We start from the raw sequence: 16,031 nt of genomic DNA on the forward strand, positions 1-16,031 counted from the left end.
CTTGTTATGGATTTCAACAAAGGTTCTTAAAGAGTGATGTTGACATAACACTAAATATTAATGCTGTGAGGCTGACCAAAGAAGAATATGCATCAGAATAAATGTAGTATGCAAAGATTGGAAAGAAAAGTTTACAGTTTACTGTTTTTTTCTGTGAATTGTGTCTTCGAGTCCCATTTCATATAAACAGCTCATTATTTTATTCAGAGCTGTGCAGGATTTTGATCCTCAATAGACTGCAGAAGGTCTACTGAACATCACTACTTAGTTTAATATGCTCTGCAATGTAAAACTGGGAGCACAGGCTTGTTATTCATTTGCCTTTTAAAAGTTCATAGAGAAAATTCCAAAGGTTTAGATTCATCTCATGTTCCTAATATTGAGCTGGACCAGCTCTCCCTTACAAAATTTCCTGGCAGTAGTCCCCACAGGCAGGAGTGGGCACGTCCTCCCACCCCAATGAGTCCACTGCATGGGATTGGAGCTCCCAATTATGTTGCAGGAGGAGTCAGCTGCAGGAGGGGTTCTCTTTCTGCACTGCTACTCTGGTCCTTGCTTTCCTCTAGTAGTACTGTCAGGCATGCTGTTGCCAGTGTGTAGCTTACTGACCAAAAGAGGATCATGTAGGGGTGGCATGTATTATATTTTGCTGGAACACTGGTTTCAGCAGGTTTCACTTTATGTGTAATATCCAATGTACACTTGAGATTTGTGGAGCTACTTGGAATAAGGTGATATTTTTAATGCATGGCCAGATCCCGGGACTTTGATCTCAGGCTAACCAATTATGTGCTCAGGGCACAGAATTACATACCATTGTCCTGTCCCTCTATCTGATCTTCTCACCTCATTGCTGCTATCAATTGTTCCTTCCCTGTTAGACTCTTATGCAACTTCTCTATTGAGTGGTACAATGAAGTTGCAACTGCTGAATATCAACATGGATAAACAACAGAAAGACACCCAATGTTTCTGAACTGATTAAGAAACTCAAAACTTTTCTAAAACAACATATTATAGAGAAATAGGTGAAATAGCTATAACTGGGTCAATATTTTGGTCAATATTTTACTATTTTTGAGTTTGCAAAACCAGAATGAAATTGGAGCAATTAAAAAAATCAAAACTTTAACTGATATTTCGTGCAAAATATTCTCAAATATATAAGTGTTGGGTTATCTTTAATTCGGACGGGGAGGAGACCCCCAAATGCCACACGGGCTAAGCAAATGCCTGGCAAGACGCTTCTCAATTACATCATCATCTTTATCAGTGACTGACTTTAATAATAAAGTTCACTTATTGATCACATTACAAACAATGTTACTAAGTGAATATCAATATCCCTATTTTACATACAAGGAAATGGAGGTTAGAGAGGTTAAGTGATGTTACACAGGTTATAGAACAATTCATTATCAGAATCAGAATTGGAATCCTGGTCTGTTGACTTAGTACTATGTCTTATCTCCTAAATCATAATGCCACCCAGGCAAGTTAGTTATTCCACCTCACTGTATCTTAGGTTCCCCATCTGTAAATCTGTGACTGTGGGCTTGAGTCAAAGACCACTGAAGTTAACAGAAACACTTCTGTTTACTTCTGTGATCTTTGCATCAGATTCAGTGTTTTTAATTATAAACCAAATCCCCAAATACAAAGGAATTAAGATGCCCACAGTAAGCATCACTATTCCCACTATACAGTTGAGGGTCAGTGGAGATGAATGAATCACTTACCATGACATAGTGACTTAGGCACTTGTTCTGATACTGATTTAGGCCCTAATTCAGCAAACTGCTTAAACTCATGCCTAACTTTAAGCACGTCAGTAATCCCATTCAGTACAAGGGAACTACTTATGTGCTTAAAGTAGGGCACATGCTTAAGTACCATGCTGAACTGGAGTCTTACTATATGACCTAGGCTATGTCATTTAGCCCCCATAGACCTCAGTTTTCTCACCTCTATAATGGAGGTAATTATATCTACCTGCTAAACAATGTTTGAAAACTTATATATAAGTGTATCATCATTGACTCAGAGTAAAGCAGTCCTTATACCATCCTCCTACTCATCTCTAATATCAAATCCTGTAGGAAGAAGGAAGGGAAGACTGGTTCAGCAAAGGCACCAAACCTCTGGATTTGGAAAACTCCTTACACAGCATCTGTACATCCTTTCATGGATAGGATTGCCTGAATTAAAGCAATGAGCTGAAATTGTGAGGAAATTTATGCATAATTGTGACTTTAGTGCCACTCAAACTGTTAAATGGAATGAGAACCTCAATAGCATATAGTAATCATATTGTCTGTCTCAGTAAACTCTGTCTGCATCCTTTCCTCTGGGCCTCCATTAGATTTTTTAGCTCACCTAAACTCCTTTTAGATACAACCAACAACACTATGCAGTCCAGTCTCTGCCCTCCTTGTTGAAGGAAGAGGTTTGTACATTTCTTTCCACTTCTGCAATTCTTTTTTCTTGTGCCCCTTCTCATATTTTTATACTATGAGACTCATCTTTTGTTCTGCACATTTTATTCAGGGGTAGCGTAACACAGGGATCATTTAGGTGCCTAATTATAGATATAGAGTCTGATTTCCAGAAGTGTCAATGACCCACAGCTCACTTTAACTTCAGCTAGAATTATGGGTACTCAGCACTTCTGAAAATGAGGCCATTAGGAGACAAACTTTTGGGACTTGGGTTTGAAAGTGTAGGAAAATTGAATACTTATAGATTATTGTACCACATTACACACATGGCTGAAATATGTTTTCAAAAAGACAAATATTTACAATCAATGAATACATTTGCGAAAATCAAAGTCTTTTTGTGGATAATTCTTAAACAGAAAATGAGTGTGTATTTGTCAGATAAACGGCTATGAAAATATCACCCAAGACTGATTACTATAATGATATTAAGGCATTTAGATTGTAGATGCCAGATGGAGTACTAGCTGAATATGCGTGTAGAGCCTGAGTTTGTAGGTTGGGATGGTATTGTTGACTCATCTGTGGTGCCGTCTGTTCAGTAATAACTAGAATAGCGCTGTCGGAACAGTGCTTCCACCATTCATGATAATATTTAAACAAAGCGTGTCACCCTGCCTCCAAGGACAATTTCAGTACAATATACAAGTATTCTAAGAAGCTAAGAAGCCAATCAGAACACAAACAGCATTACCTCCTAGCACAAAGGGAATACGTTTATTGGGGCAAAGGGAGGGGAAAGAGGGGAAAAAAGGAAAAGGCAATTCTCAGTAAAACAAACAGAAAATCAATCAATTTATTGACACCTCCCACATGCCTGGCTGGCTGGACCACTGGGTCCTGAGACCTCAGAGTGGTGGCTGCCTGAGTAGAAATGGAATGCTCTCTAGCTGTTTTCAGAGCTCCCCTTTTATGTGGGCCTATCGCTGGCAGATGGGCAGTGCTGGAAAGTGCAATCAGTGGATCAGGAGTATCTTTAAACAATTTTCAGGAACCTAAACCAAATGGTAATAACAAACGGAGAGCTTTTTGTCCTGTATAAATGTATAGTCCTACACAACAATCCCATGCCAAAATTCTGTGATGTGTCAGTCCAGTGCAAAGCAAAATCCAGCCTACTCACAGACTTACCCCAGTTGCTTTGCTTAAACTTAACTATCTATCTAAATAGACAGTGGCTTCTGAGGTATTCCCTTGCATGCTCACAACAGCTGAGTCAGTGTGGATGCTGATCTATCTGGGCATCTCAAGAACACAAGCAGCTGGGTAGTCCACAGCAGGCTGTCTGAACTGGAGATTCTTCATAGTCTTTGCCTTTTTTCACCCAAAGAAGAGAGTGCTGGCTGGGGTCCAGCAGGATAAGGGTCAGCGTCTTCAGAGAACTCAAAGTATCTGGGTTCCTCCCCACCAAAACTGACTCCTTTGGTTGCTTGCTCCCTCTAGCTTGACCCTTCCCTTCACTCACTCAGTATTGATCTGGCTGGGGGAAAGGTGAGGAGCAGCAGGGTATAAGAACTGTTTACTCTTTCCAGGAACACTTAGTACTAGAGCTTCAGGCATTAGTCAGACACTGACTATGCACAGCCACTCACAGGAGTAAGTTGCACCCCATGGGGTTACCTTAAGAATAATTATGATAAATATTTAGCACATAAATAGTACTTTTCATGTGTAGATCTCAAAGTACTTTACAAAGATCAGGAAGTATTAATAGACCAATTCTACACACAGGGAAAGTGAGGCACAGGGAAATTAAGAGTCTTATCCTACATCATGTTACAGAGTCAATGACAGAGCTGGATGAGAGGTCACATGTCTGTTTGCTAGACTGTTGTATCTATCAATACACTTCTAACAATATTTATAGAATTATTCTGACAACTGACCTGACAGCCTGTGAAGTAAATGCAATACATGAGACAGTTACAGTTTCACTGAATAAAATTTTTTGCATTAACAAGTGTGTAGATTTGAGGTGCGTATTCAGTTACTGCAAATTAACTAAATATATCAGCTCAGATAATATGATAAACAATTTGGCAAATACTTACAAATATATTAAATGCTTTGGTAAAAGTTGTAGAAATGCAAAGGTTCTTTTTTAGTTATGAGCAGAGCTGGAGGGATTTGGGGGGGGTTGCGTTCTGTAACTTTGCCTTTTATATGGAAACAATACTGTATAAAGTTGTTAATTCCTCCAAAATATGTATATGGAAAAATTTTCAACTACTGTTAATTTTTTAAAAATCGCTATTAAGAGGTTTACAGTCACTTTGAAAGCTTTGAGATAATTGTGAATTTTCACAGCTTTTTTGTAAATTTTGCATTTGCAATACTTTATTAATTTATTAACTTGCAAAAGCAAACTGGTAGGGTTTTTTTTCCTCATTTTTGTAAAAACGGAATAAAATGTTGTTGTTAAGGTCCATATTTAAAAATATCAAGTAATAGAAGCACCAATAAACCCCCTAAATTCCATTTCAGGAAAAAAAAATTGTACTTATAGGATTTGACCTAGAATATATGCTAAGCTTCAGCAAGATTATATTTGTGCCTGAATAATAAACCCATGAAAATAGGATTTTATAGTGGACATGTTGGCAGATTTTCTTTAAATAGTTTAAATGGTGTCACTACATTAAGAAATAAACTAGGAAACCAGAAAGCTTGCCTTAAAAAATGATCAACATATGATTCTTGCTGATACTCTTGGCAGTGCTATTTTTGCTATCCAGAGTAGTGGGTCTTTTCTGGTATGATGTTGTTTTTACACATTATACACAGGGATAGATAAGAAAATAACATTCTGTATTAACTGGTAGAACGTTTGTTTTGATACATTTCATATTGTATGTTCAGATATCACTTATTGTAGTTCCATTTGTCATTGAAAGAGACTATGATTGGGTTTAATTTTAGCTTTTTTTTTCTTTTTCTTTTACTCTCCGTTTTGCAGTACAGTTGTGATACAAACTCTTGGAATTACAGCGCTGATTGCTTGCATGCTGAGTTTCATGCTGGCAGTAGGAAGTGCCCCAAATTAAATCCTAGGAATTTAGACGAGTTGTTCCCACTGACCAAGTATGAAAACTGTACGAAAATGATAGCTCAGGAGTTGTACCTTCCCAGCCCCCTCACTTCCAAATAAATAAAATGTTCAAGCAGAGATTTACAGCTTGTCCAGTTGATATAAATTGATGTAGCTCTTCAATCTGACCAATAATATTTGGTAAAGCAGTCATTCAGAATAGCAGAAGCAATACATACAAATAAATGTAATTAAGTCAAGAAAACTTAAGCATGAATAACTACTGTGTATCTGTTGTCTCTGGTAGATTACTGGACTATAAAGACTAATGCGGGAGGAGTGGCAGGGCCAACTGTGAATTAATTAAAGTGCAAAAAAATAAGATTAAAACATTAAAGAAGAGCTTTATTTGCTCGATGGTGTTACAAGCAGATCAATTCCTAATAAGTTGAGAATGTATTTCTTATTGATTTTACTGATATCATACGAATTTTATTCTGCCACTGAAATGCATTAATAAGTCCTATTAACAGTTATGGGAGCTGAATGTGTTTACTGACAGCAAATGAGACTTCAAGAACATGTCCTCAACTTTGGAGTTGCAAAAAAGTGTGTTATGTTGACAATAAATTGTTTTTTTGCTACCGTAAGTGGATTAAATGCAAATATATGTCATCATATCGGTTATTCACAAATGGTTTCCCTTGATTATTTTACCATCAGTGGTGTGTGACTTTCACCTCGATTACATTTTTTTGCTCCCTGACTGGATAACCAAAACATTAATAAACAAGCGGAGGAAAAAATGATTTCAAAATGGCTGTTCAAAAAATTCTAGAATGCACTCCTAGCCTCATTGAGGTCAATGGCAAAAAAGTCTAAATTGAAATTAAGTCATCTATAGATTATTTAAATGTTACTTGATGCATATAATGAAGCATCTGATGTATGCTTTACACTTCCTGTTTTCTTCTGTGACCTGCAATGATGATATTTGTTTTTGTTAATTTAATCTATTTATGCTGATCTGCAGGGTGATATCCAGCAGCTGTTGATTGTACCTGATCCCAGAGCAGCATATGACTATTGTGAGCATTATAGCCCGGACTGTGATTCCCCTGTGCCCAATGCTCCTCAAGCTCAAGAACCTCAAGTTGATGAGGTGAGTAATCACTCATGTATTACTAGATTTATTGAACATTAGCAGTTGTGCTGGATACATATTAACTGGGGAACATTTAATTACAGTTAAAGAGCATTCATTGTCCTGGACATGCAGGAAAAGACAAAATGCAAGGGAGGAGGATACAGGGGGGTGTATGTGTGACTACTCAATACCTGTTTATCTTTGGCATTTCATGGCATGGCTTATCACGATGGCCATGTCTACAATTACAAACTTACAGTGACACAGCTGGACTGTTACAGCTGTGCTGCTGTAAGAGCACTCGTGTAGCCGCGTTATGCTGGTGGGAGAGAGCTCGCCCATCGACATCATAAACCCAGCTCAATGGGCGGTGGTAGCTATATCGTGGGAGTGCGTCTCCTACCCACATAGCGCTGTGCACACGAGCTCTTATGCCGGCAAAATTTATGTCACTCGGGGCGGGTGTGGTATTTTCACACCCCTGAGCAACAAAAGTTTGGCCGACATAAGTGCTAGTGTAGACATGGCCTCTGGCATTTAAGCACCAACATATTCAACAGAAGTTTCAACTAACTCTTTGTTACTATACGCAGCATCATGAAGTTCGTTTAAAAAAAAGGTTTAGCAGTTTGACAAAGTAAATATGTGTTTACTCAGTTATAGTTATTTTCTTCTCCTTGTACATTTATGAGCAGGTTTTCAGAGGTGCTGAATATCCTCAGCTGCCAATGAAGTCAATGGGAGCTGTGAATGCTAGTCAGCACTTGCGAAAAATCGGAGTAGATTAGAGTAGATAAAACTTCCAGTGGCAGTGCCAATGAATGGAGGCATATGCGTGTGTACGTACAAAATTCCTGCTGAAACAAAACTTCAAATCAAATTTTCAACCAGCTCTACTAACTGGTGGACATTGACAAGGATAAAGCAGACTACGTAATATTTTCTTGACGGGCAATAACTGTTAGTATTCCAGAAACAGATAGTCATTTTGCGCCATCCTCACTGGTGTAAACTGGAACAGCTTCACTGAACTCAAGGTTACTACATTGGTTTACACCAGCTGAGGGTCTGGGCCTGTGTATGTTACATACATTCTGAATATGTGTCCAGGATTTGTCTAGAACAGTGGTTCTCAAAGCCGGACCGCCACTTGTTTAGGGAAAGCCCCTGGCAGGCCGGACCGGTTTGTTTACCTGCTGTGTCCACAGGTTCAGCCGATCATGGCTCCCACGGGCCGCGGTTTGCCACTCCAGGCCAATGAGGGCTGCGGGAAGCGGCACGGGCCAAGGAAACTTACTGACTCTGTTTGTGACTTTTTAACCAGTCATGACTCCGAATTTTTCTCATTTATGGAACAATTTCAGTTAGTGTTATTATTATTATTATTATTGAAGAAGAAGAAGAAGAAAACCTCCTGTTGATATTCTGTAGGTGATAGGTGGGGGAAAGATGATTTCTTTCCAGAGGGCAGAAAGCAATAAATAGCAGAAAACAGAGGATTGGTAATAGAAATTAAAAGAATGGTGTGTGGTGGGGTGGGGGGAGTGGAGATTTTTCACCAGAACTTCATGAATTACATCAGTGAATCTGCTTCACTTTCCTTGCCTGGTGAAAAACCTACATTAGTTCTGTGCTTTGAGGGCTTTCTAGGAGTAGGCCAGAAAAAAATTAAAAATGAAGGGCCAGGTCCTCTGCTGGTGTAAATAAGAATAGCTCCTTGGACTTCAGTGAAGCTACACCAGCTGAAACTCTGGTCCATTAGGTCTCTGGAGGCATTGTGATCTTGGTAGGCTAATGAGGTAGTGGTGTGATGTCCTTACAGATGGGTGTGTGACTGATAAGTATCAGTGTCATGAGCTGCTCTCTTGGGGCAGCCACTACATTTGCTTGCAGTCTTAGTCCTTAACATGTACATAAACATTTTAAATGTATTGACCATGCAGGTCCCACCAGTGGCTTCTGTCAGACATTGTTTAGCTGGATGCATTTTGAGACTAAATTAATTACAATATTCATATTAAAACAAACACAACCCCCTTCCCTCCCAAGAGTCATCAGAGGTCATACACCATATTACAGTTTGGGGCCTCCAAATCCTCAGTGTGTTTGCAGATTGGAATTGTGCTTTGAATTTAACAAAAAAATAAAAAGCCAGATATGTACAAAACAACATTATCACCTAATATCACCGCTCCCTCTCCGGGCCAAGAAATAAACCCATTCCTGAGAAGGAAGAATTGTAGGCACTACTAGAAAGCAGGGAGCTCATTTAAAAGACTTTTCTCTTATCTAACCTCCCTCCCCCTTGAAGAGCTGGAGTTAGTTTTTTTTTAAAGTTATTAGAGGGGGCTTCTGTGGTAGATCAGATTTTCCCATAGATAAGTGCTCTGCATCCCCACCATCCTAACCTCCAAAGCAGAATCTGCTCCTTACTAAGGCTAGTATGGCCCACAAAGTTGCCTTTTCCCAACCTGGTTCAGGCTACTAGAGGTGGAAACTAAGTCTCCAGTCCAGCCATGTGTCATGTGTGCACCCACAAGAGCCCTACTGAAGTCACATGTATGATCAAGGCCTAAATCTAGAGTGTGAATACATACTGGCTGTGGCTGCTGCTGCTGAATTATTAGATTATGAAACATCATTTATAAGGGATGTAACATCTGCTATGTGAAGCAGTGCCCAGGGTAGCATGTGCATGCTTTCCATCAAGAATGAATATAAAAGTATTGTTTTAATTGCCCGCAGTCATAATATTATGTTTATACTATGCCATAGCTAAAAGTTGGAGGCTGGAGTAAGCAGCAGCAGCTGTTGGGAGATAGTATTCACTTGTAGATTATACAGATGTATAAAATCTTTTATTGTAACTATAATACCTACACGAATGCACATTTATTTATAGTTACATCTGTGATCATACACTGTAGATATATATTTAGTGTATCCTTTGGTTGCCAAACATAATCCAGTACAAAGACTGGAGGAAGTGTCTGTATTCCATGAAAGAGAAGCTGAAATGGGGATAGGGTAAATGACATTTGTGCTGTTGCACCTAGAAAATTAAAGCTCATTCATGTTGATACCACACATTTCTTCACTAACACTCCTCTGAAACCTCCTGAGTTGTCCATAAACTGGAAGATTTAATCTGGGAATACAGATGAATTTGTAGATCACTGGAAAAAATGTCTGAAGAGCAAATATCTGTTAAGAAGATGTAGGCCTTAAGTAACCCTGTGAATTTACTTGTGACCACTATGTGACCTCTACAGCATAAAAACCATTTGCTCTTTTACAACTGGTGATTTGGAATATCAATTTTGAATTTGTCTCAGATGAACTAACCTGAGAGTTTCACTCTGCTCTAATCTGTAGATTTATTGGTTGCTGATTCTGAATGGCTGTTTCAGTAAAGATTTTTTTTAATGCTGTTTTAAAGTAGAAGTAAAAAAGAGAGAGGGGAGCAGGATTAATACTCAAAACAGAAGAAAATTGGGGTTAAAGATGTATTTTTAAAATCAATTTCATGACCTTTTGGAATCTTCACACACAGTTCTTGCATCATGTTTTGGTGCTAGAAAAGGGATAGCGAATTTCCCAATTTATTTTTTTCACAACTTGGAAAGTTTTTCTTTTCTAGCAAGTGCCAGCTGAAGTTTTACTTTACAGGAGTCACCATTAAAACATCTTCATTTGCCAATGGTTACTGCACCGGTATCCAAGATATCACCAGTTTTCTCTATGCTTAGTCCAGAAATTAACTGCAGTGTCTAAAAACATTGGTAAATATGGTGTATTTTAAGTGTGTAACAGGTGTGACTATTTTTCTGTGCACTTGAAATATCTTAAACTTTGCTGTTCGCAGAGACTGGCTGCCTTTCTGTGTGCCATTTAGGGTAGACTGTTATGGAGGTAAAACATATAAAATGTGATGAAACTTTGATTTTACTCTTTCTTGTTTTGTTCTAAACTATCTAAACTATATGTCATACAAATTGAAATTTGCTGTTTCTGTATGTGGAAACACTACTGTAATTGCTGATTTACTAATAGCAATCTCTATACTTCCTATTAATCTGTTTTTTGCTATTGGTTGTTCTTTTCTGCTCATAAGGTGTACATTAATTTCTGCTGGTTTGTTGCAACCATCTTTTTGATGATTACCCTACATGCTTTTGGCTATTTTTGGTACCTTGGAAATGTAGGTGCATTAGGGATCTTTTACTTTTAGACTTGGTGAGTATCGAGTGATGTCCTGTTGTCATAAAGCCAATAAAGTATACACCAGAGTAAATTTCCCTAACTATGCGGAAGCTGTTTTCCCCTCTGTCAGAATTTTTTTTCCTGATTATGCAAAGTGAAGAGGGTCTCTAGCGGCATCTCCCAGATGGACCATAACCAAATGCAAACTAAGTGAATGGGACAGATACAGAGCTCCAGCTTTGGTTCTTAGAAGTTCTAAACAAAGGGGAGTAACTAGATCTCATTTGAAACAGAAAATCAGGTTGTTTCAGGCCCATCATTAATAAAACTATTGGGACTGTTGATATCCACCAGAAAGTATCCTTATCCTTCTGTCTTGAGATACTGACATTGTGTTTCCTGCCCATATTTGATGATGAAGGTTGGGCTTTTGAGAGTTCACAGCATATTTGGTGACATTAGGTAAGGGCTCTGTTTTGGGGGGAAATAAATGAAGCTGATACTGTGCTCACTAGACAGCTTAGAAAATGGGCATACAATGTATTGGGGTAGAGGTAGGCCATGAGACTCTCAGCTCACTACGTGGAACCTCCCTTCTGGCTTTCACTGAGGCATCTGGGAGGGGTTAGGGAAGTGGGGGAATCCTTACCTATTGAGAGAAGACAAAATAAGGGAAAAAAGCAAAGAAAGAGAGGAAAGCGTTTCTGTAGGATGTGAGGGTGATGTGGAAAAGAGAGGGGGGCTCTCTGTACTTCTCATCCCTCACGTTAGAAGCCTAACAAACATTACACTCCTTATGAAGGGGTGTAGTGATTAATGCAGTGTCAGCAGAACATTTGGATCGTACAGCATGGTGAGACATTAGGGGGCTAGTGGCTAGCTAGTCTATTCAGAGATATTACAAGGGTGTTTGTGGACACACCTATGACAAATTAGCCATTTATACTAAAGACACATCCTCTGGTGTATGTGGTTTTTTTAAAGTTTTTAATTTCACCGAAACCTGCTGGATATGATTTCATGTTTTAGTCCTACATTGGGTTATAAGATTAAGTTACTTCAGCAGTAAATTCCAAATAATGCCAGTCTCCTTAGAGAGAATGTCCAATAAGATCTCATTTCTTTAGGATACCAAGCAAACTAGGACATGTGCTATATTAGTGCTGCAAATTTCACACATAACTGAATGACTTTACTGTTTATTGAGAGAACCTCTTTTGTACTGAGTCTACACTTCAGGTAGGAAGAGATTAAATATTAGGACCAGATTATGTCAAAGGGGAAGAAAGAAAAATCTCTGCCTGATATTTTCAAGGGGGCCTAAGGTAGTTAGGCACCCAAATCCCTTGGGAATTCAATGTGAGTTGGGCCCTAACTTCCAAATAAACACCTTTGAAAATCTCATCCTCTGCCCTTTGTCAAAATCTTCCCTAAACCCTAAATAAAAATGTATTAAATTCAATTCCAGCTAAATCACATTAGACTGGCCACAGCCACCTTTCGAAATTAGAGAAGAAAAAGACCTATCCAGCCATCCATTCCATCCTCCTCAATGTTGGATTGGTCCCTGTAGTATATTTTTTAGTGAATTGTCCAGACTAGTCTTCAAAGGTCTCAGCCATGAGAGTTTCACTTCTTCCCTTGGAAGATTATTCCACAGCCTAATAAATCTCACTGTCTGACTTGTAGAAATGGCTCCCAAAAGGGAGCTCTACTTTCTTTCTTTTGGACCTGTCCGAAATTCATGGAGTTTTTTGGAAGAAATGAAATGTATGCTTTCAGTGATATGTGCATGGAAGCGAAGATGCAAATGGCACCTACACATGCTGTCTTGAAGACTTCAGGCACCCTTTTTTATCTTGTTATTTTATTATACCTTCTTTCAGCTCTTTTGATGATTAGAAGATCTGGTTTTCCATGGAATAGGGTGAGGCAAATTTTCATGTCTAGCATAGGATCTTCATCCATACTTGGAGAACTACAGTTAACTAAATTAGCAGGCGGTAGACATAACAAACTTTCTAATTCTGAACAAACTATTGGAGTCTCTTTTTAAGGCAACGGACTTAACAAACATTGTAAGTATTTTGGTAGCTACTGATGGTCATCTGCTTATTTATGGCACCTTCATCTCCTCCATGCACATTGCTTATGCAAGGTGATGCAAAGATTGTCTTTTAGGAAGATCACGTTTAGAACTTTTCCCATCTGTTTGAGGGGTGACAACTGCTGCCACCTATGCTTGTATCTGTTGGATTTTTAAAAATTCTCCCATTTTGGTTGGCATCCTTTCACTATTTTATTTCATTTTATAAAGTGCTAATATTCCTTGAATTGTTCAGAGAGATCTCTGTTCCTCTTTAGCTAGGTAGGTGGCTTCACTGACTCTCTAGAGATATCTCACTTTGACTGTATTGCAATATTTTGTTCTATGATACGGATTCCTAGCTCTCATTTTTTGTTTGGCTCCTGCCTTATTTGTGGTCATTTTATTAATTGTTCCCTGTCACCAGCTGTAAGAGGTTTTTTTTTTTTTTTTCACAAATGAAAGCTACAAAAATTTACAGTTGATAAGAAATTTTTTTTAAACTTCCAAGTAATTTCTGGACTGACAGTAGAAGAATCAATTTTTAAAGTAAGGTTCATCTCAGAATGTTTAAGCCATTCCTACAGTCAGAATCTATCTTGCCTGCTGCTGCTGTTCTGGTGCCCCTTACATTCATTTGATGAAGAAAACAGTGCATCTATTTAACTGAAGCTGCATGACAATCTGGTTGTGTAATATAATCACCCTGCTTGCTCTGGTAAAGAAAGCATGAGGTCATAATGGAAAGATTTTGTCTCATCAACGAACAGCAGGTTTTATTCTTCATTGGGCTTCTATGAAAACACCCATATGCAATAGTCATTACAAGAATAGCTGTGCTGTAACTATTGGTGGTCTTAAAATGCAAGAGAAAAGAACAAAAGAAAATTGCATTATGCTTGGAATGTCTGTTACTATTATCTGAAACCCTGTACTGAGCTCCAACTGTTGTCTCATTTTGTGGTCCTAGTTGCACTTCAGACACCACTACTACCCTCTTTTCAGTATCCATGTGAAATCACTGGGGAAGATAATGATAATAATTAATATGGGACTGAATAAACTCCATGGTTGCCGGTGTGCTGAGAAACTCATCTCTATGTCTCTTTTTTCATCGGACCCATATATAGTGTAGCCCTTGACAGGCCTTCCCGATGTGCACCACAGTTGAAAGACATGTGACAAAGCTCAACGTGGACAACAAGGAAGTGAGTTGCTCAGCTGTGACAGGTGTTTTTTTGTACGTGGGGAAGTTTATAACCACTTCACAAATTGAGGGCATTTGCCTGACCATTGTCAGAGTGACTCACAATCACAATCATCAGTATTCATTAATGCTTCTAGACTCTTGGATTCCATCATTGACCAGAAATAACTTTCTTTTGGAATAGCTGGCAAAGAACATTTTGGGCCTTCTTTTCATGTAGTCTTCATTGTTGTCATCCATACCTTTATTCTCTCCAAGATTGACCTTTGCAATAGACTTTCTCTGGGATTATCTACAAAAGCCACTGAGAAGCTCCAGTTGGTCCAGAAGACAGCTGCCTGCCATCTAACTAAACTGTGCCAGCAATAGCCTATCACATCTCTGGCTCACTTTCCGTGGTGGCTGCCAGTAACCTCCCAGATTAAATTCAGGATACAGATCACAATCTATATATCCTAAATAGCATAGGCCTAGATTACCTAAAGGCTACATCTGTATCTGTGATCTATCTATGTATGGGTAACTTCTGCTTTTCTAGAATGGTGGAACAATAGGTACCAAGTGTGAAACTTGTAGGATGTGACAAACGGGAATTCTCAGTTTTTGGACAAAACCTTTGAAAATTGCTCTCACCACAAACACATTTAAGTACAAATCTGACTACGTTTAAAAAGAATTGGAAGGGACATCCCTTTGCCCAGGCTTTCACTGATGATGCAATATGAAATTCTGGCGACTTGGGCCTGCATTTTCGAAGGTAGCCACTAACTAAGTATACTTTGATTTCTGGTGTCCAAATTGAGACATACAGTGCCAGATCTTCCAGACATGCAGTATACCCACACCTCCAGTTGATGTTAGTTGGAAATAAAAATCAGGCCCCGGTATTAGAAACTGAGCGCTCAGAAATTGAGGCACCCAAAATTAGGACAGGTGACATGTGGGGGATGCCGGGCCCCCTCCCTGCAAGGCAGCTGGTGTAGCTGGCAAGCTGGGAGCTGTGGCCATGGGGATAGGAAGCAGCAAGCAGCTCGGAGATTCAGGGAGAGCTGGTGCTTTTGCTGCTGTCCCTCCCCGCAGAGCTAATACGTGGGAGCTGCAAGTAGGGGCCACTGGGGGTAAGAGGGGGACATGCCTGTGGAGGCATGACCTAAGCTGTTGGGGGGGACCTTTAAATTGTGCCCCGCACACTCTCAACAGGCACCCGTCATCTCTTGCTAAGTAAGTTGTAGTTTCCATTGGTGGGCAAAGGGCATTCTGTGGGGAAATCATATCTTTAAGGTGCATCTTTAATAAGAGGTGGTGCAGAGACACACTTTCCTGGGGGAGCACAGGGAGGGATTGTGCCTCAGGGAGCATCACTTTAAGATGGGGCACATCCCTTTAAGATGGTGCAGTTTGTGGCTGTTGGTGTAGCTGGCTCTGTGTAGTGGGGAGAAGGCATGCTTCCCTCCACTGGTTGTGTAGTGTGCACCCCCAGAGTTGTACAGGGGAAGCAGCTGTGTGCAAGGCGAGAAGGGTAGAGTCACTGAATTCTCCCACTAGCTGTCCTGTATAAGGGCTAGCCACAATCTAATTTAATGTGTGCCACATGTTGACCACATCTCCTGACATGTAGCCCCCACTCCAGAATGCCCTTCTGAGGCTCCGTAATATCACAAAAAGCATACAGACAGGCATCTCCATGGTCTTGGGGGTAACCTGCACCAGGGAGGAAAACTTACACCCCACATTTCTCATTTACCTATGTACTTTCTGGTTTGTGAGCCTGCATAGCCATGGAAGACCAAATGTGCCTCTGTTGTTTTGAGAGTAGAGCATATTTAAGGAAGGTTTCATTTTCATTAGTAGAAAGGAATAAA

The 16,031-nt window shown here is 39.4% G+C and overlaps 1 protein-coding gene across 1 annotated transcript in view; it reads left to right on the forward strand.

Annotated features, from left to right (window-relative positions):
• The window catches only part of COL11A1 (collagen type XI alpha 1 chain), a 233,551-nt gene that overhangs the window by 50,064 nt on the left and 167,456 nt on the right, over positions 1–16,031 (forward strand). Inside the window, exon 5 of the mRNA XM_073356872.2 lies at positions 6,560–6,688. Within this exon, the coding sequence (XP_073212973.1) occupies positions 6,560–6,688 (129 nt within the window). The remainder of the gene's footprint in view (positions 1–6,559; positions 6,689–16,031) is intronic.

The sequence above is a fragment of the Lepidochelys kempii genome, chromosome 8 (genome assembly GCF_965140285.1).
Source record: "Lepidochelys kempii isolate rLepKem1 chromosome 8, rLepKem1.hap1, whole genome shotgun sequence".
NCBI classification, from domain to species: domain Eukaryota; kingdom Metazoa; phylum Chordata; order Testudines; family Cheloniidae; genus Lepidochelys; species Lepidochelys kempii.